This window comes from Ptychodera flava, unplaced genomic scaffold (genome assembly GCF_041260155.1).
Source record: "Ptychodera flava strain L36383 unplaced genomic scaffold, AS_Pfla_20210202 Scaffold_86__1_contigs__length_474469_pilon, whole genome shotgun sequence".
Lineage (NCBI taxonomy): Eukaryota > Metazoa > Hemichordata > Enteropneusta > Ptychoderidae > Ptychodera > Ptychodera flava.
In genome coordinates, this window is record NW_027248408.1 from 122,501 (window position 1) to 148,604 (window position 26,104).

Here is a 26,104-nt window from a genome sequence, read left to right on the forward strand (position 1 = left end):
TGCCGGCTTTCATCCATGTTATGTCAGCTCCCGGGTAAGCCTCTGCTGTGCAGGTGAGAGTTGCGCGTGATCCCTCCCTAACGAAGATTGTTTCGTCGGTAGTTGTGATGGTTGGTTTGTCTTTAAAGGGCAAAAAACAAGTAGAGACGTGCAAATGTAGTTGTATCTCAACGATAAACAAGCGAATGAGAGTTGTGCCCTATCATAAATCATAATCATGGTTGATCTTGCTAAAGCTAGAGTTAGTTTTTCTTACACTTTTTACTGTCACAGATATCAAATTATCAGCAGTGTATCGGTGAATCTGATTGATTTAAATATCGTTTTCCAGTACGTAGCTTGTATTTAGCGTCAGTTTCCTACGTCGATCTTTGTAAAGGGATATCAGTTTTGCAGGGGAAGTGTGTAAAAGGAAATGGTTAAATGTGTGTATAGGTGTTTGGGTATTTATCATCTGGTTCCTGACGCTAATGGCCGCCTGATTGTCAAATTTTATGACGTGTAGAACCACATGCATTATGATTGGAAATGCGTATATTACAATGAGTATACGTAACACACTTGGTCATCACTCGGTGCCATAATGTACTTTGCAATTTAGATACCTGCCTAGCTACTCTTACGTATCAATAGTTATTTTGCCGGTTCCATGATGCAGTGCGCGCTAAGGTATACAAAGCGTTACTCATAAAACATTTTCAGGCGTTGTATACGCAGGATATGTTACTTATAAAATTCTATTATGGCAGTTAAAACCCGCCCTCTATTTTCATCGCCGATGGATACAAAACACACGAGGCCTTTTCTGTTATCGCAAATTTGTGTCATTCATGTATAACTAACCGTTATACAACACAAATTCAGTATGTTTTTTTGTTATTTTGAGTGTGTATACGATGCTTATTACGGCAACAGCAGTGCATTGCGGGAAAATTTAGAAAAAGTCTATGTATGCACGGTTATTCTTCCCCTACTCTGGGGTAGAGTAACCGTGATGTATGGGTTACTCACAGTGAACGATCACCGGTATTTCGTCAGATATTTCACTTTCCTCGCTGTTGTCCTCGAATCTTGTTTTGGTTTCACAGTAGTAGCTGCCGTTGTGCCAGCGCTGCGTGACCCCGAGGTCAAAGGTGTGGCTCGTGACCCCGTTCGGGCTTTCAGTGCTGTCGACCCGGTTCACCGTTTCATTCACGTGGAACAGCGTGATGGTATGTGGATCAGGTACCCCGTCAGTCACGGTACACCTAATCATGGTTTTGTTTACACCTTCTACGACTGCGCCGGATGGTCCATGGCTTTCTGTGACAGCTAAATCTGTTGACAATAACGGGAAAAACGTCCCATGAAATATGTATTTATCAATCGGAAATACTTTGAATTCTTGAACTCACAGCAAAATGCTCTAGGATGTTTCTGCCTATTTTATTCCTGTTTCTCGACTAGTCTTGATCGTCGTAGCAGAAACGCTGTCGATTTACTTAACTAATAAAACGGGCAATGTTACTCATAACAAAGTCGTTATTAACAATCTATTGACAATCCATTGAAAAACAAAGTCCTGTGTATTCAACACTGCATTGTGGTTTATGAAACTAAAAGGGTATTTCTCATCATTTTGACACAATATCAGTGCCAAAGTCAGTATTTTATCATTCCTTCCGGGTCGACGGAGCACCTTAGAACAACAAATACCTCGGAGATCTGTTTCAATGCATGGCAAAGAAGGTGAAGTTGATCTTAGCCTGTCGGATAATTAAAACCTGCGTTTGCCTTTTGCAAATATTTTCCACTTATTAACAATACGGTAAGTGTCTTCTCGCACCTGGAGCTTTTCCACGCTGAGCAAATCTCCACAAATCAAATACTTTACATTGTTTTGTTTTCTGCACAGGAAATAAATCTACCGGTAGTTTGTCTCGTTTACTCTATTCCTAGTGGCTAATTCCGATTTTGTTTTCTCCAAGATTGGGACATTATTGAATCAATCAATGAAACTTTGAGATATTCATAAATAAGGAAAAGTAAATCAGAGATGTAGTAAAATGTGAATCCATACATTCAACGCTCAATTCGGCTGTACTGTTTGATATTCTGTGGTGCCATCGTACAAAGTGTTGCCAGCAATACACGTGTACAACCCAGAGTCAAGCCGGTTGACGTTCCCGATGGTATGGGTCAGATATGTAGACAGGACAGCGCCATCCTTGGTCCAGTTATGGAAAGTGACTTCCGGGTTGGAATCAATTTCACATTTCAAGGTTGCATTTCCACCTTCCTTAATTTTCACCAGTTTCTCATCAACAGTAACGTTTGGAAATCTGTAAATTGAAAGTCAACATCAGACACATCATATTTACAAACACTGATCATAAAAGTATGTCTTTTTTGCTGTTAAATGCACTCCAATTACTTGTTATTATAAACGCAAATCTCTTGAAGTAATTTGTGTTACATAACTCGCTGATTATAGCATAGAGCAGTGAAATTTCAAGCAAGGACATCTGTATACTATATATATATATATATATATATATATATATATATATATATATATATATATATATATATATAAATTTTCAGACGTACATTGAACACTTAGTTCCGTCCTATAGTATGCCACTCCTGTCGTTCCATCGTAGAACGTATTAACAGCAATGCACTCGTAGAGACCAGAATCGAGCCGTCGTGCATTTCCAATCGTAAGGTTTAAGCCTGTAGACACGGTAACGCCATCTTTCGTCCAGTTGTGGACCGTCGCCTCCGGGTTTGACTCTATTCTACATGTTAACTTCGCTGTTTCTCCTTCCTTTATTTTCGATGCTTCGCTCTCTATGTTTACATCTGGTGTATCTGCAATGTATTGCAATCCTTGTATCAACCAATCAATCCTTTGCAAGACATACATGTATATCCAATAGTCTGTGCCTATGCAAGCTTGCGAGTTTTTCCGTCTGCAAACCTGCCTGTATTAGTGGTTGTCTGTGTCTAACTATCTGTCTGTCTGTCTGTATGTCTATCTGTCTATTTTCTATCTATCTATCTATCTATCTATCTATCTATCTATCTATCTATCTATCTATCTATCTATCTATCTATCTATCTATCTATCTATCTATCTATCTATCTATCTATCTATCTATCTATCTATCTATCTATCTATCTATCTATCTATCTATCTATCTATCTATCTATCTATCTATCTATCTCTGTCTGCCTGCCTGTCTATCTGCCTGTCTGTCTGTCTCTTCTTCTGTCTCTTCTTCTGTCTGTCCGTCTTTCGTTCAGTCTGTCTCAGCTAACGGTTGGCTGAAGAACATGTGCGAAACAATGCCATAAAGGCTTACCAAGTAAAATTTCTTTACTGACTTTGCATATCCTGTTACAAAATTGTACTGATGTACTGTACTGATACTAGCCCCTCTTAGCACGTAATGGTTGTATTGTTAAAATACTATGGCAGAATTGGAAGGGGCAAGAATAAATTATTATTCAAAGAAGAGCCAAAGTAATGAAATAGTTCATAAGACTTGAATATAACATAGGCAATGGCGGGAATCATTCCACTTTTGCGTTGTATTTTGATCTCTTAGAAAAATTTGAAATCCGAAATTCGTATTTAGTATACTCCTCTTCAGCATAAAATTTCGCGATAACTATTTCACCGCACATCATTCTAAAAGGATTTAAACATTGACCAAGGTTTTCTGCTAAGTAGTGTTTGCAATATACCGAAAGTAAACATTTTTGTTTGTCTTACATTTGTTCCGAATCCTGAATGAATTAAAACACTCAATGTATAAACATCCAATTACACGAGCCAAAAGTGACTATAGACAGTATGATGTGATATTTTGATACATACACTGAACATCCAATTCGGCCATTGAGGATGACATCCCTGTCGTCCCATCGGATAACGTATTACCAGCGACGCACTGATAAAAACCAGAATCAACTCGATTGGCATCAAAGATAGTGAAGTTAAGCTCTGTAGACAGGACCACGCCCTCTTTCGTCCAGTTGTGGTAGGTTACTTCAGGGTTGGAATTAATTTCGCATTTCAAGGTTGCATTCTCACCTTCCTTTACTGTTACTATTTTGTTTCCAACCGCTACGTTTGGGAAATCTGTAAATAGAAAATTCAGCAATTGATATTTTAAAATGCTTTTCAGTTTTTCAAAGCTTCTTTAGTTATATCTGATAGTAATTAATAACGATTAAATCTTTGGAAACTTTTCCTGCCCGAGCATCGATTTTGTTTAAAGCACAGTTAAAATTGTATCTTGGTATATCATCGCTAAGCTAAACTTCATTGTCTATATCTCTGTTTCTCTTCTCCCTTCAGTCATCCGATGGATTTAATATATGCAGAAGTGTCGTATTGAACAAAATATCCTTAGTAATATTTTTACACATACATTCAACATTGAGTTCAGTTACGTTGTTTCCCATCCCTGTCGTTCCATCGTAGAACGTATTAACAGCAATGCACTCGTAGTGACCAGAATCGACCCAAGTCGCATTTTCGATAGTGTAATTCAGCTCTGTAGACACAACAACGCCATCTTTCGTCCAGTTGTGGTAAGTTGCTGCTGGATTTGCCTCAACTTTGCAAATTAACGTCGCTGTTTCTCCTTCCTTTATTGAGAATTCTTCGTTGTCGATGCTAACCACTGGGGTATCTGGAAATACATTGCAATGCTTATATTTATCAATACCACGTAAGACTCAAAACAACAACCTTAAAAATTGTTTGTCTCTTGGTCGGTCTACATGTCTACCTGTCTGTGTGCCAGTTCTATCTGATGGCCGGTTGGAATACACCAGTCATTACACGTCAATATGAGGGAAACAATACATAATGTACACTAAATAAACTTTCTATGCTAATTTTGTATATCCTGATGAACCACATCTATCGACCCTGTTTCCTCATAGCATATATTTGAAAGGGTCATGGCAAGTATGAAGCGAAAGGAATGTTTAATAATACACATAACAGTCAATCCAATAATATCGTTCTTAACAACAGAGAATACGACATCGACTGCGGCCGGAAACATGAAAATTTGTTTGTTATTGATTATTTTTGATGTAAGATAAAAATACGAAACCCTATTTTAATAATTCTTAGAATCAACTGTAATATATATTCAGGAGAAATACAAGTATTTACGAATATGCTCTACAAAATATCCTAATACGGATTATGTTTTCTGCTAAGAAATGTTTGCTCCAAAAGTAGCCATTTTTGTCATACCTAAGCAAACAAACAAACATACATACAAACAAACAAACGGTCAAGCAGACAATGTATACAAATATGATTACAAAGGTAAGCTGATAATTTACAGATTGAATTGATATATTGATACATACACTGAACAACCAATTCGGCCATGGAGTATGATGTTCCTGTCATTCCATCGGATAACGTATTACCAGCGATGCATTGGTAGGAGCCAGAATCAACTCGATTGGCATCAAAGATAGTGTAGTTAAGCTCTGTAGACAGGACCGAGCCCTCTTTCGTCCAGTTATGGTAGGTTACTTCAGGGTTGGAATTAATTTCGCATTTCAAGGTTGCATTCTCACCTTCCTTTACTGTTACTTTTTTGTTTGCAACCGCTACGTTTGGGAAATCTGTAGATAGAAAATTGATATTTTAAGATACTTGCCAGTTTTTAAAAGCTTCTTTACTTATATCTGATAGTAATTAGTAACGATAAAATCTTCGAAAAATTCAGTTTCGTGTAATAATTTTCCTGCCTGACCATCGATTTCGTCACGGTTTAAAGAGCAGTTAAAATTGTATCTCGGTATATTATCGCTTAGGTACACTTCATTGTCTAAATCTCTGTTTCTCTTCTACGTTTAGTCATCCGATGAATTTAATATATGCAGAAGTGTCGTATTGAACAAAATATCCGTAGTAATATTTTCTACACATACATTCAACATTGAGCTCAGTTACGTTGTTTCCAATTCCTGTCGTGCCATCGTAGAACGTATTAACAGCAATGCACTCGTAGTGACCAGAATCGACCCAAGTTGCATTTTCGATAGTGTAATTCAGCTCTGTAGACACAACAACGCCATCTTTCGTCCAGTTGTGGTAAGTTGCTGCTGGATTTGCCTCAATTCGGCAAAATAACGTCGCTGTTTCTCCTTCCTTTATTGAGAATTCTTCGTTGTCGATGTAAACCACTGGAGTATCTAGAAATGCATTGTGATGCTTATATTTATCATTCCAGGTAAGACTTAAAACAACACACTTAAAAATTGTGTGTCTCTCGGTCAGTCTACATGTCTACCTGTCTGTGTGCCAGTTATATCTGATGGCCGTTTTGAATACGCGAGTAATTATGTCAATAGGAGGGAAACAATACATAAGGTACACTAAATAAACTTTCTATGCTAATTTTTATAACCTGATGGACCACATCTATCGACCATGTCCCCTCATAGCATATATTTAAAAAGGTTATGGCAAGTATGAAGCGAAAAGAATGTTTAATAATACACATAACAGTCAATCCAATAATATCGTTCTTAATACCAGAGAATATGACCTAGACAGCGGCCGGAAACATCACATTTTTTGTTGTTGATTGTTTTTGATCTATGAGAAAAATGCGAAACCCTAATTAAATAATTCCACAAAGCTGTGATATATATTCAGGAGTTCTACATGTATTTATAAATATGCTAAAAAATATTCTAATATGGATTAAGTTTTCTGCAAAGAAATGTTTACATACACTGAACATCCAATTCGACCATGGAGGATGACATTCCAGTCCTTCCATCGGATAGTGTATTACCGGCGATACATTGGTAGAAGCCAGAATCAGGTCGATTGGCATCAAAGATAGTGTAGTTAAGCTCTGTAGACAGGACCAAGCCCTCTTTCGTCCAGTTGTGGTAGTTTACTTCAGGGTTGGAATTAATTTCGCATTTCAAGGTTGCATTCTCACCTTCCTTTACTGTTACTTTTTCGTGGACAACCGCAACGTTCGGGAAATCTGTAAATATAAAATTCACCATTTGATATTTTAAAATACTTGCATTTTCTTCAAAGCTTCTTTATTATAGTAATAAGTGACGATTCAATTTTATAAACTTCAGTTTCGTGTCATGACTTTCCTGCCCGAACATCGATTTTTGTTCAAGCTAAAAGTCATATTCTTAATCATTTTTTTTTCGGTTCTCCTCATAGTCATCCATGAATAAATATATGCAGAAGTGTCGTAAGGAACAAAAATATCCTTAGTAATGTTTACTACACATACCTTCAACACTGAGCTCAGTTACGTTGTTTCCCATCCCTGTCGTTCCATCGTAGAATGTATTAACAGCAATGCACTCGTAGTGACCAGAATCGACCCAGGTGGCATTTTCGATGGTGTAGTTCAGCTCTGTAGACACGACAACGCCATTTTTCGTCCAGTTGTGGTAAGTTGCCGCTGGATTTGCTTCAACTTTGCAAATTAAGGACACTCTTTCTCCTTTCTTTATTGAGAATTCTTCGTTGTCGATGCTAACCTCTGGGGGATCTGGAAATGCATTGTAATGCTTATATTTATCAATTCCATGTAAGACTTAAAACAACACACTTAAAAATTAATATTGTTTGTCTCTCCGTCAGTCTGCATGTCTACCTGTCTGTGTGCCAGTTCTAGCTGAAGACTGGTTGGAAAACGCCAGTAATGACATGTAAATAGGACGGAAACAATACATACGGTACACTAAGCAAACTTGCTAGGCTAATTTTGCACGTCCTGATGGAGCATGTCTATCGACCCTGTCCCCTCATGGCATATATTTGAAAAGGTTATGGCAAGTATGAAGTGAAAACAATGTTTAATAATACACAAAACAGTTTATCCAATAATATCGTTCTTCATAACAGAGAGCATGACCTAGACAGCGGCCGGAAACATCAAAATGTGTTTGTTATTGATTATTTTGATCTAAGAGAAAAATACGAAACCCTACTTTAATAATTCTTAGAATCAACTGTTCTATATATCCTGGAGAAATACAAGCATTTACAAATATACTGTACAAAATATCCTAATACGGATTATGTTTTCTGCTAAGAAATGTTTGCTCCAAAAGTAACATTTTTTGTCATACGTAAGCAAACAAACCAACATACAAACAAACAAACAGTCAAGCAGACAATGTATACAAATATGATTACAAAGGCTGATAATTTACATATTGATTATATATATTGATACATACACTGAACATCGAATTCGGACATGGAGGATGACATTCCTGTCTTTCCATCAGATAGTGTATTACCAGCGATGCATTGGTAGAAGCCAGAATCAAGTCGTTTGGCATCAAAGATAGTGTAGTTAAGCTCTGTAGACAGGACCAAGCCCTCTTTCGTCCAGTTGTGGTAGGTTACTTCAGGGTTGGAATTAACTTCGCATTTCAAGGTTGCATTCTCACCTTCCTTTACTGTTACTTTTTCGTCGACAACCGCAACGTTCGGGAAATCTGTACATACAAAATTCAGCAATTGATATTGTTAAATGCTTGCACGTTTTTTTAAAGCTTCTCCAGATGTATCTTATAGTAATAAATGATTATCCTGCCTGATGTTTCCTAGCCGAAGATTTTGTTTAAGGCACAGCTAAAATTGCATCATGGTACTACCACGGAGGTAAACTTCATAGTCTAAATCTCTGTATGAGGTTCTCCTCTTAGTTATCCGATAGATGAAATGTATGCAGAATGTAGTATCGAATACAATTTGCTCTTAGTAATGTGTACTACACATACATTCAACACTGAGTTCAGTTACGTCCTTTCCAATTCCTGTCGTTCCATCGTAGAACGTATTAACAGCAATGCACTCGTAGTGACCAGAATCGACCCAAGTTGCATTTTCGATTGTGTAGTTCAGCTCTGTAGACACGACAACCCCCTCTTTTGTCCAGTTATGGTAAGTTGCCGCTGGCTTTGCCTCAACTTTGCAAACTAACGTCGCTGTTTCTCCTTCGTTTATTGTCGATACTTTGTCATCGATGTGCACTCTTGGAGGATCTGAAATTTTAATACAATCGTAACCTTAATGTAGAATGCCACTCGGTTACAGATTTTGGACTCTAAATTTGGATCACTTGATTCCTTGTGCGTCTGTGAGCCTTCAATAGAGACAGCGATTTGCATGATCTCTGAAAAGTGAACTCATAATATAAATCTAATATTACACGAATCTCCATTGGGTTAAGGGCACTTACACTTTGATATTCGATTAAACGACATAGCAAACATTTTTTGCCCCAATTGTCGTCAACGTACAGATTATTAAATATTAAGATAGACCATAGACCCCCGAGAAAAACGGAACAAGCAACTGCTGAGGTTTCTTTGTGCGATCTATCTTGGAATATATTAAAGTTTATTTACCAAGCGGTCCCCGACAACAATACTTCGTACTTAACACTGAATTTCATTAACGATCAAACTGACGTTCTGAATATGTACACTTTGCTCTCGCATGGCATGGTCCGAGTAATGACACAGAGAATTTGAGGGTTTTTTTATACTAGTCATGGTGAATGTTCTTTTAGCTATAGACGCTGCAGAAAACTCTTGCTAGGTATCGATAATATAAGTCTACATTCCCTACCATAAAAATATCCGATAACAACAAACATTTAAAAGTTAAACAGCTATACACTTCCCCAGTCCTGCGGAACGAAAATCTGACCTTTATTTCATCTGTCACGCAACATTTGACGAAAATCAGGGTACATAAACAATGACTGCTCCATCGGAGCTCAAATGCACGACCTCTAACATTTTGGTACTGTTTTAGCCTAAAGAAACACCAGATTTCGGATAAGCTACACATGTTTACATCCGCAAAGTACTAGAAAATATATTTGTAACACTGACTTTCGCTGTCAGTAGAAACTTTGCGATAAATCGGGACTCTCCAACGGTTGGTGGAGTCAGAAGCGGTAAGGTAGACATGCATTTACACAAAGCTGAACGCTGTCCTCGTAAATTTGGCCGTTCACAGTTTTCAAACAACAACATTTTAGTAGTTAACATACATACTTTACCGAATCATGGAGCACTCCTCGCACAGAAAATATTCCGAGGGTTAAAAAACTGCAAAAACGAGGGAAAATTCGGAGATACACAGACGATTGCAGAATGTAAACAACTCTGTGATGTCAACTGCTGTCAAGTCTTGAACTGCAGCGATATATGTTTCGGATTTCTATTCGAAACTTTGTCACTTTACAGCAATGTACTAACTCCCTGCAGATTTCTAGTTGCATCGAATCTCGCTACCAATATGTAAAAAGTACTTTGAAACCATTTTCACGAATTCTTCTCAAAATAGTTGTAACACTTTTCTTTCTAAAAATGGACTTGCGGGTAATCCGGAATAACTTGTAATCCGAAAACATTATGACCGTATACCCGATGCACGTGTCTGTGAACCGGACATTGTGCAGTCAGTCGGACCCAGCGACATTCCGTCCCCGACCCATTAACACCTCTTAATTATTGCAAGATAGATCGCACGCTGCTAATCCCATAGACCCTTTGTTCTCTATCGCAGTTGCCTGTCCCGTTTTTCTCGAGGGTCTATGGATAGACATCAAGTGAATGGGATAAATTTGGACTGACAACAGATAATAAATCAATAAATTAACAATTAGTGAGTATGGTAAATATAGCAATACAATTTGAATACGTACATTGAACATCAAGTTCAGTTCTATTTGATACCGTTCCTGTGGATCCATCATAAAATTTATAAACGACAGTGCACTCATAAAGGCCGGAATCTATCGGTCGAGAGCTTTCAATAACATGCCTAAGGTCGCCAGACACAACAGCGCCATCCTTCGTCCAGTTATGGTAAGTAATTTCCAGGTTTGAGTCAATTTCGCAGGTCAAGGTAACATTTTCACCTTCCTTGATTGTTAGACTTGCCTTCTCGACTGTTACACCGGGGACATCTGTTAATCGATATTCAAATAATTATTAATACGTTATACTCACAGGATCTAAAATTAAACTTCATGAGGAGAAATCACACAATTTGAATATAGTTTGGATGATTTTTATTGCGTGTTCAATCATAGTTGGGATGTGGTCATCACATCATTTTGCCCTTGATCTGTACATATGTTTTAAAATATGCCAGAATTTACATGACTACAATAAGGCAAATATTAGAAAACCTTATCTAGACTGCATTGAATTCGTTTCGTAATCCTATTAAAAAGAATGAAGTTACTGAAAACAATGATAAAATGATGACGAAGAGAGCTAAGATTTGACTACATACATTGAACAGTGAGTTCAGTGGCATTGGATCCCATGCCTGTCGTTCCATCATAGAACACATTACCAGCAATGCACTGGTAAGTGCCGGTATCCTGTCGTTGGGCGTTAGCGATGGTGAGGTTTAGGTCTGTGGACAGAACAACGCCATCTTTCGTCCAGTTGTGGTATGTTACGTCCGGGTTGGAATCAATTTTGCAACTGAGTATCACCATTTCGCCTTCTCTAACTATCGAGGCTTTAGTAAGAATGCCGACCTCAGGAATATCTGGAAGAGTGTTTGTCATCATCTGTTACACATATTCAAGCATGGCTCTCTCTCTCTCTCTCTCTCTCTCTCTCTCTCTCTCTCTCTCTCTCTCTCTCTCTCTCTCTCTCTCTCTCTCTCTCTCTCTCTCTTAATTGTTGTATCCATTGATGCAACGATCCTTGATAAGATTTTATGAAATCGGTGAAAAGTTAAAATAAATAAAGAATTTATTGCATGAACTGAACTACAATTTCAATACATACATTGGACATCGAGTTCGGTTTGGTTTCGTGCTGTTCCTGTCGTTCCGTCATAGAACTCAGTTACAGCAATGCACTCGTAGAAGCCAAAATTAAGCCGGTCGACGCCGGCAATGGTAAAGCTCAGGTTTGTTGACACGACAGCGCCATCCTTTGTCCAATTGTGGTAAGTCACGTCAGTGTTGGAATCTATTTCGCAGCTGAAGGTCACATTTTCACCTTCCCTCACTGACACTCTTCTCTTGTCAACTGATACACTGGGGGTATCTGTTAAACGATGGTCAAGTGTATATGTTGTCAATCTTAAGTGGTTGTGGCAAGCAAATTTCAATTTCCTTAAACACATGAGTGTGTTATATTTATTGTCAAAGTTGGTACAGTGAATTTTAAAATAGCTTGGAATTACAACGTGCAAGGGTATTACAAAAACGTTTATGGCGATAGAAAATATCGCCAACTACATCCATTACAAATGTTTTCCTTCGATAGGATTTGCAACAATTTTACCCGATACGACATCCACAATAAAGCTAAGGTTTAAATACATAAGACTTACATTGAACAGTGAGTTCAGTGGTATTGGATCCCGTGCCTGTCGTTCCATCATAGAACACATTACCAGCAATGCACTGGTAAGTGCCAGTATGCTGACGTTGGGCGTTAGCGATGGCGAGGTTTAGGTCTGTGGACACGACGACGCCATCGTTCGTCCAGTTATGGTATGTTACATTCGGATTTGAATCAATTTTGCAAGTGAACATCGCCGTTTCACCCTCTTTAATAATGGGAGCTTCGATATCGATGTTGACATCCGGGATATCTTGAAATGCGTTCGGGAAAAGAGCGAATGCATATTAGATAATTGCAAATTTGCAAAACAATTTTTGTCAGTGTCAAATATATATCAACTCATGTCAATGTTTGTTAGACCTTGGATCAAATTCACCGCAGAATATCTATATAGCCTGAAGGAATCTCTCTACATACATTGTGTAAGTATTTTATCAGTGTATCAACATATTTTCAGACTTACATTCAACGATCACTCATCACTTCCGTTTTGTTGTCCCCTTCACCCAATGTCCCATCATACAATTCGTTAACAGCGATACACGTGTATATTCCAGCGTCATGTCGTTGGACGTTGCCAAGTACGTGTTTTAAGTCTGTGGACACAACATCGTCATCTTTGGTCCAGTTATGATAAACTGCTGCCGGCTTTGAATCTATTTCGCAGTTCAAGGTCACATTTTCACCTTCCTTCACAGTCAGAGTTTTCTTTTCAACCATTACGTCGGGTAAATCTGAAAATAAAAATTTCGCATTTGGCAGTTTTAGATATTGACATTCTTGCTAAATTTTACATTTTTTTTTATATTATCTGCCTTAATCATCAATATTTGCAGTGGTCTGACCTGTAGCTATTTCTATGCTGCTTTTACTCATCATTTAATTATCCGCTTGAATTGTCATATGTCACCATTTATTTTCTTCTAGTCATTTATAAAAAAAATCCTAGATTAAAGGGTAAAAACATTTTACTTATACATGTGCAAAAATTAGGAACACCTCATGATATATGTTGAATTCACCTTTTTTGTGCTAACCTCTGTGATCAACAAACAACCATGTTAAGGAGTTCATGTTCAAAATTAATATGCAGCGTCGCATTGACATCGGGGGCGTATCTAGAAGAGCAATAAAGAGAAAAAACAGCGAACAGGATACTAAATAAAAACAGGGACAAATGAAGGTTCAAGATGGCAGACGACAGAGCATGTACACTCACACTGTACAGCCAAGTCGAAGGAGGCTGCAGTTACTTGCTGAGTACCATCCCAGAACACAACCGTTACGACACACGTGTACGCCCCCTCTTGGTTTCTTTGGGGAGTGAACGCCAACGTATGATTTTCAGCAACCACTACATCGCCATATTTCCATTGTACGCTGCTTGCAATGGGATTACCAATGACTTCACAGTACTTGGTGAAAGGTCTGCCTTCAAGTCCAATGTTGTCGACGTCAGATAACGTTATTTCAGGTCCATCTGAAAATGTGATTGACGCAATCTTGTATTTGCGTTATGTGCATATTTTTAAATGGTATTCAAGATCACATGCGAATAAGTGAATTCGAACAAATGCATCTGATCGTCTTGAAAATGCTAATGCTTTTTGGGAGGAAAAGCCTGCCAATAAAGTACTTGAACCAGCTTCAATAAGTTTTAGTCCGAGTTCTCTAACTCAGCTGATACGTAGCTAAAGGTTTGGCATGGACTATCTTGTTACAAGTTTGCCCAACGGCATTTGAAAGAATTCATTTTGATTGATTCTTATAATTTACAGTAGAATCCATGAATGTATCCCTCGTGATCCAGCACTGAGAATCCAGCACTAGAACACAAAATTGATTTCCTGTATCTGGCAAAACTGCCGAATATTCTGGTAGAATCTAAAATAGAATCCAGCATAATCCTTTGGCACGGTGGACTCAGTTTTTTTGGAATACAGGAGAGATTCCTGGGATTTGCACTAGTAACTCATGTCATGTGCGACGTCATTGAAACTATGATAATGAGCAAAGAGCTTTCACTTTTAATGCAACGAAGGTGGATGATGAATACCTACACTGTACATCGAGAAATATCTGTAAGGTTGTACTGCCAGTAGTGTTATCCCAAAACGTATTGTTTGCAGTACAAGAGTAGTTTCCGTGATCGCCACGTGTTACGGATGTAAAGTTTAACCAATCGCCGCCGCCGCGGACTCCCCAGACACGACATCCACTCCAGGGTTGCTCTCAACGACGTCACAGAGGACACCAATGCTGCTGTTGACAATAACTTTGCCAGTTTCATTTATTGGTCCATAAGTAATCAAGGTAATGATAGGTTCATCTGTCGAGATAAAGGATAGGAATTACTGAAAACGTCGTGTGTGTGTTCTTCATGAGAGCAGTTTGATAAAAATTATAGTATTTGATACGCTAGTTACCTCCCTCTTGTAAGATTATTTCAACACACTGTTTATATCCATGTATTTAGACCTTCCATAGGACCAAGTGTACTTTAGCAGGACAAGTGGTTTGTTCCAAACACGCCTGTTTCCGCAATTCCACGCGAAGAAAGAGAATTCAAGTAATTTAGAAATTGCTAAGTTGACAAAAATTCGAACAGCAAAACGTCTGTTTCGAGTATCGTCACATGTAACGACTACAGATTTTCAAAGCTTTGGGAAACTTTTTCTGTTATGAGTTTAGTGATCAACAATAATAAATTGTTGATGTGTCATGACTAATGTATAAGTATTCAAAGAAAAATTATTGCACTTTTCAATCTTGTTTATCGAGAAACCAATAAATATCTGCGCCAAGTCAATCATAATCGTAAATGCGGTCGATGCGTCAATGTCAACCAGAAAACATTCCATAACCTTGGTGCAGCACACTGTAGTGTGAAAGGAAGAAAGCTGCCCTTTATTTTAACTTTTTCATGATTTTTAACATGAAAAGTGATTTAAGTTGTTTACCTTCTTAAACCATTCTGATATACTGGTAAACTGTGCTCAACCTCAACTTTGCTTGCGGCAAGAGAAGATTAAACATTCAGTGAAACATTTTGCTGTCGCGCACGTGCACGCACATTCTCACCATCCACGGCTTAACATACATAGTCATAAAGTTTGAACCCCACTCAAGCTTTTAAATAGAGTCTTAATGGGCTCTGCCTTTCATATAGATTAGGGTAGCAGCTACGACTAACAGAACTCCTGCAAAATTATGTCTTCACACACATTGCGAACGCAATTAGGTGTCTCCGGAACCGCTATCATTACTTACACTGTACGTCCAAGTACAAATGTGCACTTGCTATTTCCAGCGACCCGTTCCAAAACGTTGTGTTCGCTTCGCATGTGTAGTTGCCAGTGTCGTTCTTGAGCGCTGACGGGATCTCAAGTTGCGACGAGGTTGAAACTTTTCGGTCTGGACGAGTCCATTTGTAGTCAGCTTCGGGATTAGAGTCGGCAACACAATCAGCTGTAAATGTATTTCCCTGTATAACTCTCCGTTACTGTTATCTTCAATGTTGACACCAGAGAAATCTACAAATATGTGATTGATTTAATAGATAAATTGATTGAATGATTAATGTATCAATCTATCTAGTCAATTATCTGTTTATTTCATCAACTTATTCATTACGTCATTTATTAACTACCGTACTTATTTATAATTTTTTACTTACTTAATTAATTAATCATTTATTTATTTATTAATTTATCTATTTATTTATTTATTTATCTATTTATTATTTATTTATAATATTTATTTATTTATTTATTTAGCTATTTATTTATTGAAAAGATTAATAAAATAAGTGCCATCTTACTTACATTGTACGTCCATAAAAATCGAGGAATTTCCATATCCCATTTGTCCATTGAAGAATGTGTTATTTGCATGACACGTATATGTTCCAGCATTGGTTCTGTGCGAATTTGCGATAACAAGTTCTTGGTCATGGCTAATAACGTCATCGTTGACATCGGTCCATGCCATATCGCCTTGGGGGTAGGCATCGACGAGGCAGCGTGCGAGGTAAACGTCGCCCTCAATCACTTTACCATCACTCAGGTCCTCTATCTGTACTGACGGTGAATCTGCAATGATCATTTGATTTATTTGTCATTTTCAGTCGCTTGACGACACAAATTAGTTTCAGTACATTATGGTTGGCATAGATATCAAGGATGATGCGTTTCTGATTTCCACATTATAGGCCTTTCACGTATTCTCTTTTTGTTTCTTCTAGTACGTAGTATGTCTGTCTGTCTCTGTCTCTGTCTCGTCTTGTCTCTCTCTGTCTCTCTCTCTCATATTATATACACCGCCGATTTCTTTGCCGTTGTATCATTTTGTTTCTCGATCTGTCTTGTGTCGAACAAATAGAAAATATTTGCACTTTCCCATACTTACAATGTACGTGGACGTCATACAATGCGATGCCTCGTCCAATGCTATTGTCATAGTACATATTTTCAGCCACACAAGTGTACGTCCCAGTGTCTCGTCTGCTGACGCTGCCAAGATTTAACACCCCACCGTCTGAATTGTTGCGTCCATCAGGCTCTAACCAGTACCAGGCATTCAGTGTTTTGGGGTTACCGTCCTCTGTAATTTCACCGACTGCGAAGACTTCATCTCCTTCGAGAAACGGTCCAATCGTGTTGTTGGTCACGGCCACTGTTGCAGGGTCTGGACATACAAAAATAATACATCGGCACAAATAACCTTTAACACGACTGGAACTAATTTGGGAAAATTGGATCTTTATATTTTTCAAATTTCTCAAAAGTGTTAGGTGCCTATAGCTGAATGTTGCAATATTTCAAATTACTCATATAAAACAAAAGTGTAACGTAAAAAGAAAAGCAGATGAGCTTACATTTGTAGATTGTAAAGACATTACTTCACCATCCAATTATCACAAATTAGTTCCAATCGTGCTTTTTGTTAAAACATACAAAACAATTCAAGGAAAAGGGGGGGGTATACAACACTTGTCAGGCATTTGTTTTTCCATTTTTGCTACGCTAGACGGGCGTCATGAATTGTGATGTCACTATCAGCGTGACGTGACTGGGTTTATGATAATATTGTCGCTCAATCGGTAGATTGGAAGCAACGGTCTTATCCTGAAAGGATGTAATGAATACTGGAGGTAGCTACTAGTATACATCTAAGAGGCTACTTTATTCAACTGGATATAACACAACAATCTAGAGACTGGTCATTAGCTGATGAATGACTGGAGACTGACCGTTCACACGTTGTACCCAGACATAAATACTTAGCCACGTGAACAATAATGGCATAGTGTTGTTCGTTTTTTTCTGAAAAACTTGAACTAGCAATCGTTGCTTACACACTAGTACGTAAGATAAGACAATGCATATACTTCATACCAGGAAACGAGCTATTGCTGTAGTCAGTCACTATTTCACACATTTGTGACGAAACGCCCTTGATATGACTTGACCGATCTAATAACATATTATTTAAAGGCTACGATAAAAAACCCACAGTTACTGTTTTTTTTTCAATCCTAAGCTTATATTGTCGGTAAAAATTGGAAATCTTAAACTTTCAACCATTCCTTCTCAAAATCAAGAATAAGAAGAGTAGAAATTAAGTATCGTCGTCCTGAATTTGCTACCAGTGAAAAAATTCCCCAATATTTACCGACAGTTGAAATTCTATATAGCCGCCTATCACTTTTCACAAAACTAACACGATTAAAAAATCATTCGCTCCATAAGCTTCGAAATGAATGTACTATGTGGTGTTGAATAGCATTGGGTAGATGTAAGCGAAATACTGTTGTACTGGCAAATTTGACATAAGCAGGGGATAGAAATTGACCATTTTGAACCATTTTATACCAATAATATATACCTACACTGCACATCCACAGATATGTCGTCTATACACGTCAGCTGAGGCCAAAGTTTTGACGAAATATTCTGGCTCTCGTATCGGCAGTTATACACTGCCCCATTGTCTGTCTTCTGAAGTCTGGTTGAATATTCATTTGTCGAATCGTTGGCGCGCGAGATTTCCTCGCCGTTCTTTAACCAGACGAGGTCACCCCAAGTGCCGCCGTTGACATGACAGGTGAATGTGGAGTTGGATTGGTTTGATATTACCGTGTGACCTGGGCTGACCCCACACACAGGCCCGTATTCTGTCATTAAAGACAGTCAAGTTATTGAGTGGTGAAGCATAACATTACATTCGCATATAGCGACATAACATTAAAATCATATCCGAGTCCACACACAAAGCTGGGTGAACATAAAACTGGAAACCTCGGAGGGAGGCTGTGGTGTTCGGTTTTGTTTTGATTTCGTTGTTTTTTTGCTATGGTTTTTTGTGTTTTAGTTTTCGAAAGTGCAGTTGATGCATGGTTAAAACAAGTGTGCAACTCTCTTCATGATAATTAGTTCAGGAAGATACGAGAAACACGTATAGATTTATACAGGAGTGTTACAGGTTTTTTTTCTAACAATTGATGACGTCATCATTTCTGTTGTATTCTGTATGGAGTCGCTCAGAAGTTTTCACCAACCGAGGGGTGAATTAAGTGTCGGTGACGCATATACATACCCAGTACCACAAGCTCAGCCCTGGCGAAACTACTCGAACCGAGCAATGTACACTCGTAGATCCCAGCCAAAGCTAACGTTGCATTGCGCATGATCAAATGATACTCTCCGCTGGATGCCTCCAAAGTCGCGTTATATCCCTCTCGATGTAAAGTGGAACCACTCGTGACTTCGACATAGCGAACTCCATCGTAGAACTTCCAAGCGGGCACATTGCTTCCAACATGATGGAAACTGCAATTTAGCTGTGTGTCTCTGCCCACAACAGTAACTGTGTCTGAGGGTGTTATGTTCAGACTTGCCATTGGAGGACTAGGTGTTGGCATAACTGCGCCTGTAGAAAATGCATATATTATATATTATATATATATATATATATATATATATATATATATATATATATATATATATATATATATATATTATATATATATATATATATATAATATATATATATATATATAAAACCGTACTCTCTGTGCCCAAGTTCAGAGGTTGCCGTAAAGCCATTATGGTGATAACCGGGAGGGCACATTGTATACATTTTTGTGTGTATATATATATATATATATATATATATATATATATATATATATATATATATATATATATATATATCACATTTTTGTTTTACCTTTGTCTCATGGGGATGACCCTGTTTCCGAAAGTTGGAATAGTCAGCCGCTTGGTCAACCACTTTTTGATGTCCGCAAAAACGCATGCACTGCCCCCAGGGCCTAATAAACTGACCAGGCCCTAACATTGTGACTTATACAAGATAGACATTGCTACAAGTAGAATACTATGTATTTTTCAGACGAGTTTCGGAATAGCCAAAGAATGCGTAAAAGGAATTTTAAAGCGTGTCGATGGCTTTGGTAAGCTAAATTTGATGTCATAAGGCGTACAAAAACAAAGTGCAAGATGTTTAATTTGTTTAAAAATCAAAACGATTCAGTTTTGTATTGTCATAGCAGAATGTCGACAGTTTTGCAAGAAATATATTAATTTTGGCAAGGTTTCGCATGTTTCATTTGCCCCGCTTATATATTTGTAAAGTATTTATTGTTAGCTTTCTTTCACAATAAGCTGTGTTCGACTTTACGATTTGTTTCCATTACAGAGATTACCTGAAAGTGAACATTCGATCTTGATGAAGGCTTCTAGGTTTCAGGGGCAAAACACCGCTCAAACACAAAACACAACCATTTAACTTGGATGACTGTATAGTGGTTATGTGCTAGTAAAATAAGACTAAAATTATACCTGCTTTCGGCGACAGTAGAACATAAACATCTATTTTACGTTTCAGGCATGTCATTTATGTTCAATAAATTATAGTGTAATTCTGATTATAAAGAAAACTCAAATACAAAACAGTTCAACGCACTTGTTTACAGATGTTTGATGCACTCTGAACTTTTTAAAAATTTCCTTCATAACATCAACTGTTTAACATTATGACTCAGCATATAGTACATAAACATAACAAAACAGATGATCGGGTGTTGTATTAGTTTACTTAACCTCTGCTGTCTTTTTCCGCGTTCCAGTGAAGCGACAATACATGCATGACCTCGCAGAAGTGTGACCTCTGACCGCTGGGTTTAGTCTGACCAAAATCTCACCTCAACATGGGTCCCTGTATGAAAGCTACACTGAATGTTTTCGTCGAACAATATTCGGATAGGACAATTTCCAACATGTATTTAATAGTGTTGATCACTCGTCACTTCTATTACTGCAGGTATTGGTGCATAAATTGGTGCAGGAAAGAAAGAAATGCGAGTCTTGTTGCCCATTTACGACACTATAAAAGTGTGCCCAGCCTCCCTCCTCCTAGAGAAGGGTAACCTACATATCACCAAGAGATGCATAAAACATGGTCGCGGGATGGAGCCGTGCAAAAATTGCCCAAGACCAGTTAAGAAGATTCTGAACAACTCTGCAAATGTTTTCGCTTGTATGTTAGGGTTGTTGCCACTTCAATTCCTCACCGAAAATGCGTTCAGAGCTCAAGATGTTTCAGAGGCCATGTAAAATATTCGCTTGTTTAGCGATTGTCAGTTTTGAAAGACTCGGGTTAATACAGAAGTCTTCCATACAGTTCTTGAAATACTTCGAATCGATGGCTTTTGATTTGAGGTTCGTTCATGAAGGAACACACCCCGTCCGGCACCTTCAAGATACACTCAATGACGTCATGACTAGCGTCACGTAACTATTTTGCTAAAACCGTCGAGATGTTGAGTTTTTTATGTACAGGCCATTCCGTTCTACGTTGACGGATATAGAACTGTGTGCAAAAATCTTCCCTCGTCTGCTCCCCTTGTTTGTCAATTCGCGTTTTAACATGTCCACCATATTTACGTAGAATGTATTTTCGTTGTATCTGTGACTATAAGAAAATCTCACCACCAAAAAAGAGAGTGCAGGACGTGTAACTATGCTAGATTATTGTTCGAAGCATGAAGTTAAGCATGCACACACTACTTTGCATTCCATAGCGACCTCATCAAAGTCTTCCTTTCATGAAACCAAACCAATCGATTAAGGTGTGTCCACTAGCTATTCAAAGACGTGCTCTATACCCAGCTAAATATAAATTAAAGGGCAAAGATTTGTTTTCAACCGTTCTACTCGTAAAACCACAAAGGCTTTGACACTTCGTTTGATTCCCGTTTGGTTTTCCGTACGTTTAACATCATCGATTAAAGGTATACAGTCACTTGTAATCTAAATATGCCCATGTATAGTCAAAGGGGCGTCCCTTGATATTCAAAATGTCCATGTGAGGGCGCTGTTTGTTAAAATCTGTGATGGGTTTCCATGGTAACTGTGGCAAAATTGAATAGGTGACAGTATACCTTTAACTTCTATGTATGATGAAATACTTTAATACCTCTGTTTTGTTAAATTGTTGTCTGCGTATATATATATACATATATATATAAGATGTCCTATTGAGGAATTGCAGCGCTCGATACTGAAGTAGAGCGTTATAAATAATAACAGAACTACTTCAAGTACAAAGTAATGACATCTGTTACTTAAGTTTCATGCATCCTGCAATCATTAGACAGAAGTGAGAGAGAGAGAGAGAGAGAGAGAGAGAGAGAGAGAGAGAGAGAGAGAGAGAGAAGGAGAGAGAGAGAGAGAGAGAGAGAGAGGGGAGAGAGAGAGAGAGAGGAGAGAGAGGAGGGAGGGAGGGAGGGTGGATTGATGCCATGGATAACATGATTACGACAGGCATTAACTTGTTATATCATATTGGTGTTCCATGGAACAGGTTATCTTCGATTTCAGAGTTTGTTTTGAAAGCTAGTATTCTTATTTTAGCGCCTGACCTCATGCATAATGACGGTAAGTCATGTTCAATTTTTTACCTAGAGTAGCGAAAACATTCTCTCGAAGTCATTATCAGCCGGAGCGGCATTTTGATCAACAGAATTGGGGAATCGATTGCATTAAGGGAGCGTTCAGTTATTATGGCCGGGGATGAGCCGGCAAAATCCGGGGGGGGGGGGGTTTCACCTCAAATATGAAAACTGCAAAAGGGGGGGGGGGGAGTCATGTATTTTTCAAACAGCTCAGATGGGGGTCACTTAATTTTCATAAGTATCCGTCCCGTCAAAAAGCATTTTCAGTGTTGAGAAATATTCTGGGAGATAAAAATGATTCGTTGTATGATTTCATTCTCTGAAGTTATTCACCTGTAAATCTGAACAAAAGTATAATTATCTGTCACATGATCATCTGGACTTGACAACTCTGAGTCTTGTCTTATCGTAAATCAAGCTCACTGCACTGGGGGCGATGAACAATTACTTACATACCGGTATTAGTGATATAGTAAGTTTTGTCAGGGAAATTATTTAACAGTTACCTGTACTGAGACTACTAGTACCATGAAAAGTTAAATGATACTTTTAGGTGAAATTCCAATATCATAATTGTTGTCCACATCTGAACTTTTAAATACCCTATTTGAATCAAGTACATTTGTATCAGTGAAATTCCAAAATCCAATTTCTTGCACATATTTCAACCTTTAACCATCCTAGGCTAACTAAGTACTTTAATATGAATTATCAAATGTCTATAAATACACAGATTTTGATAGTTTTGTATTGGAAAAAAAATATTCATTTTCCTCACCGACTCCCATGTACAGTGAATCTACATTTGGTATTATTCCAAAATCCAATTTCTGGCGAACACATCCATTTGTTACCACCCTAATCTAATCAAGTACATTGATATCAATAATCGAGAGTACATATTATTAAATACATAGGTTTACCTATTTTGTATTGGAAAAAATTATTCATACTTTCCTCATAGACTCCCATGTATAGTGGATGAACATTTTCAGTGAAGTTCCATAATCAGATTTCTTGTACACAAAATATGCACCTTTAACCATCATATTCTAATCAAGTAAAATAATGTTAATCATTGAACATCTGTTTATGCACAAGTATACCAAGTTTGTCATTGGAAAAAAAAAAGATCCACAATTTTATCATTGACTCCCATGTATAGGATGAACATTTTTGGTGAAATTCGAAGGTCAAACTTTTTGTCCGCATGCCAATTGTAACAACCCTATTTCATTTAAGGTAGCTAAATACCTTTTAGACACTTTCAGATTTTTATTTTTTTCTGAATTGAACACGTCCCAAACCCCAATAAAGTATACATTTTCTGAAAGCCCTGATATAGAGCTATCCGACCAAGCACAGTACACGGTCATTATTTGCATAAGAGTCACGTGACAAGCGTTTTGCTGAAGCTTCAAAAAACCGGTTTTTCCCGCCTTATGCGAACACGCTGCAAGATTTCCGGTTGGAATTTCTTCATTGACAAGCCTTGACAATATCCTTCAAAACTGTGTCTGCGATTTTTTCCCGGAGGCTCCATTCAAATTATATGGCGTGATAATTAAAATTCCTTGAAAAGCACCTTCATCTAACGCCTTTAAGAGCGCATAAAAAAACAAAGGCATATAAAATAAATCTCAGACACGGTTTCGAAGGATATTTTCAAGGCTTGTCAATGAAGAAATTCCAACCGGAAATCTGGCAGCATGTTCGCATAGGGCGGGAAAAACCGGTGTTTTGAAGGTTCAGCAAAACGCTTGTCACGTGACTCCTATGCAAATAATGACCGTTTACTGTGCTTGGTCGGATAGCTCTGTATCAGGGCTTTCAGAAAATGTATACTTTATTGGGGTTTGGGACGTGTTCAATTGAGAAAAAAAATAAAAATCTGAAAGTGTATAAAAGGTATGTAGCTACCTTAAGTACATTTATGTAAATAATCAAATATCTATAAATGCACAGATATAGTTTTGCATTGAAAAAGTATTACATAGATTTCTCGTACATGTATGAGAAATATATGTATACCATGTATGGTGAATCAACATTATCAACAGCTGATTTTTAATTAAATCCAAATATCAAAATTTTGTACACACACGCTTGCACATATCAAAATTTTGTAGACACACGCTTGTACAAAATATTGCGATCCACCAGTAATTTCTGTCCAACCCCTTTGAGGGGTAACTTCAAAATTATAGCAAGTAGAAGGGGAAATCTGATCATTAACACCTTTTGAGTTTTGTAAGGAAGGTCATTTGAATAAATCTAAGCTCTTTTTCGGGGGGATTATATTGCTCCATACCCCGTGGTGTTTGTGTGTGCAGCTTTACTCAAGCAATGTGTGGGGAAGGGGGTCATGAAATTTTTGTCATCTTGAAAGGGGGGGTTCATCAATTTTTTGGTACAATGGGTAGGGGGGGTCACTTATTTTGACTGATGCGCACGAAGAATTTGCCGGCCCACCCCCGGCCATAATAACTGAACGCCTCCCTAAGCTTTACTGGATTTCCTTTTTTTTCTCGTTATATGGTGACTGTGATATATGTTTGAGACGCTATCATTGGAATCTGATGACGTAAAATTGGCAAATCGATTTTTTTCTGAACGAGCCAAATTTGAAGGAAAATTTTGGCGACCATCATTTATCGAGATCTATAGTTCTCGGATTTCTACAATCTTTTCTTATCTAGCACTTTAGGGGCTCTTGGAGTAAGAAAACTTTTTAACGTTAGTTTTTGGCGAAATCGAATTTTGTAATCCATAGAGCTAACACAGGGGTAGCGGCCATTTTGAATTTCAGAGTTTTGTAAATCTTGGGTAAATTGTTTCTCTTGCACCAAAGTTGTACGGTGACCCCAGTTGTTATTCCTAATTTTGAAAGAGGAAGGTTGAAAGATTCCTGGAAGATAGTTAGAGCAAAAGTTCAAATGTTTTGTTTTCGAGGCGAATACCGCCTTCACTTGAAACTTCATACAGTTTCATATTAATCTAGTTCAGTCAAGTAGTTGGCCTTATTTCGTTACAAAAATTAGATGTGAAGTTTGATGTACTTTTCGTGACTTTTTTGTCATGTCTTGTTATGTTTAGCCCAACATTTTACTGAAGATCGAGGAAACTAAACGGGAAATTTGAATTGGAAACCTGTAAATGTTAACGGTACAACAGAACGGTAGAATAGTAATAGTATTAACAACAAAAACAGCTGAGAGCTAGTACTTGATAACTTGCACCACTGATTGTCTCACCAGCTTGCCGGTTGCGCGCAGGAGGGTCAATCCTTGTACCATGAGCGATCAGTGTTTTACACAACCAGTATAGTGTATTTCCGCGTGTCACTGAACGGACCATAGACGACCCAGTAGAGATTCGACCCCGAAAAAAAAGTTGTCTGAACCCACTCACTCAAAAAATAAGTAAAAAAACGCCTTTTGTTTGAGAGAAGTTATTAATTCGCACCACTTTTTTGCATTTCTTTACAAATGAAACAAAGTTCGTCTTTCAGTAAATCCAGTTTATCAAAGGAGCTGTGTCTAGCGATAGACAGTGCCCCCCACTCCCTCTACTGTCTCTCGTCTAAATAGCTATTCATAGACGACGTCAATACATCGTTAAAGTTACACCACGGGTCAAAGCTTTACGACTCTCGTAGCCGCTGGCGATAACATACATGTATCATGGTGCTCTGCTTTGTACAGTACTTTCTCC

General features: G+C 37.9%; 3 protein-coding genes across 3 annotated transcripts in view; all 3 read right to left on the bottom strand.

Annotated features, from left to right (window-relative positions):
• Positions 1–2,088, bottom strand: part of LOC139129033 (protein CEPU-1-like) — an 8,338-nt gene extending 6,250 nt beyond the window's left edge. Inside the window, exons 1-3 of the mRNA XM_070694705.1 lie at positions 2,060–2,088; positions 1,012–1,317; positions 1–120 (exon numbers count right to left, since the gene is read on the bottom strand). The exon at positions 1–120 is cut by the window's left edge and continues 165 nt beyond it. Of these exons, the coding sequence (XP_070550806.1) occupies positions 1–120; positions 1,012–1,255 (364 nt within the window). The 5' untranslated portion in view covers positions 1,256–1,317; positions 2,060–2,088. The remainder of the gene's footprint in view (positions 121–1,011; positions 1,318–2,059) is intronic.
• A 198-nt stretch (positions 2,089–2,286) lies between these two features.
• On the bottom strand, positions 2,287–15,677 carry LOC139129037 (hemicentin-1-like). The gene is made up of 18 exons (XM_070694708.1): positions 15,608–15,677; positions 14,594–14,743; positions 13,634–13,894; positions 12,921–13,148; positions 12,401–12,664; positions 11,848–12,111; positions 11,339–11,602; positions 10,743–11,006; positions 8,803–9,066; positions 8,254–8,517; positions 7,296–7,559; positions 6,765–7,028; positions 5,956–6,219; positions 5,383–5,646; positions 4,422–4,685; positions 3,866–4,129; positions 2,590–2,853; positions 2,287–2,321 (listed from the first exon to the last, which is right to left on the bottom strand). The coding sequence occupies exons 1-18, from the start codon at positions 15,675–15,677 to the stop codon at positions 2,287–2,289; spliced, it is 4,176 nt and encodes a 1,391-aa protein (XP_070550809.1).
• LOC139129038 (cell adhesion molecule CEACAM5-like) lies at positions 13,823–19,336 on the bottom strand. Its single transcript, XM_070694709.1, has 7 exons — positions 19,012–19,336; positions 18,305–18,589; positions 16,822–17,100; positions 16,239–16,505; positions 15,685–15,947; positions 14,475–14,743; positions 13,823–13,894 (listed from the first exon to the last, which is right to left on the bottom strand). Exons 1-5 carry the CDS (start codon positions 19,334–19,336, stop codon positions 15,715–15,717), a joined length of 1,389 nt encoding a protein of 462 aa, XP_070550810.1. The 3' UTR covers positions 13,823–13,894; positions 14,475–14,743; positions 15,685–15,714.
• Between the last annotated feature and the right edge of the window lie 6,768 nt (positions 19,337–26,104).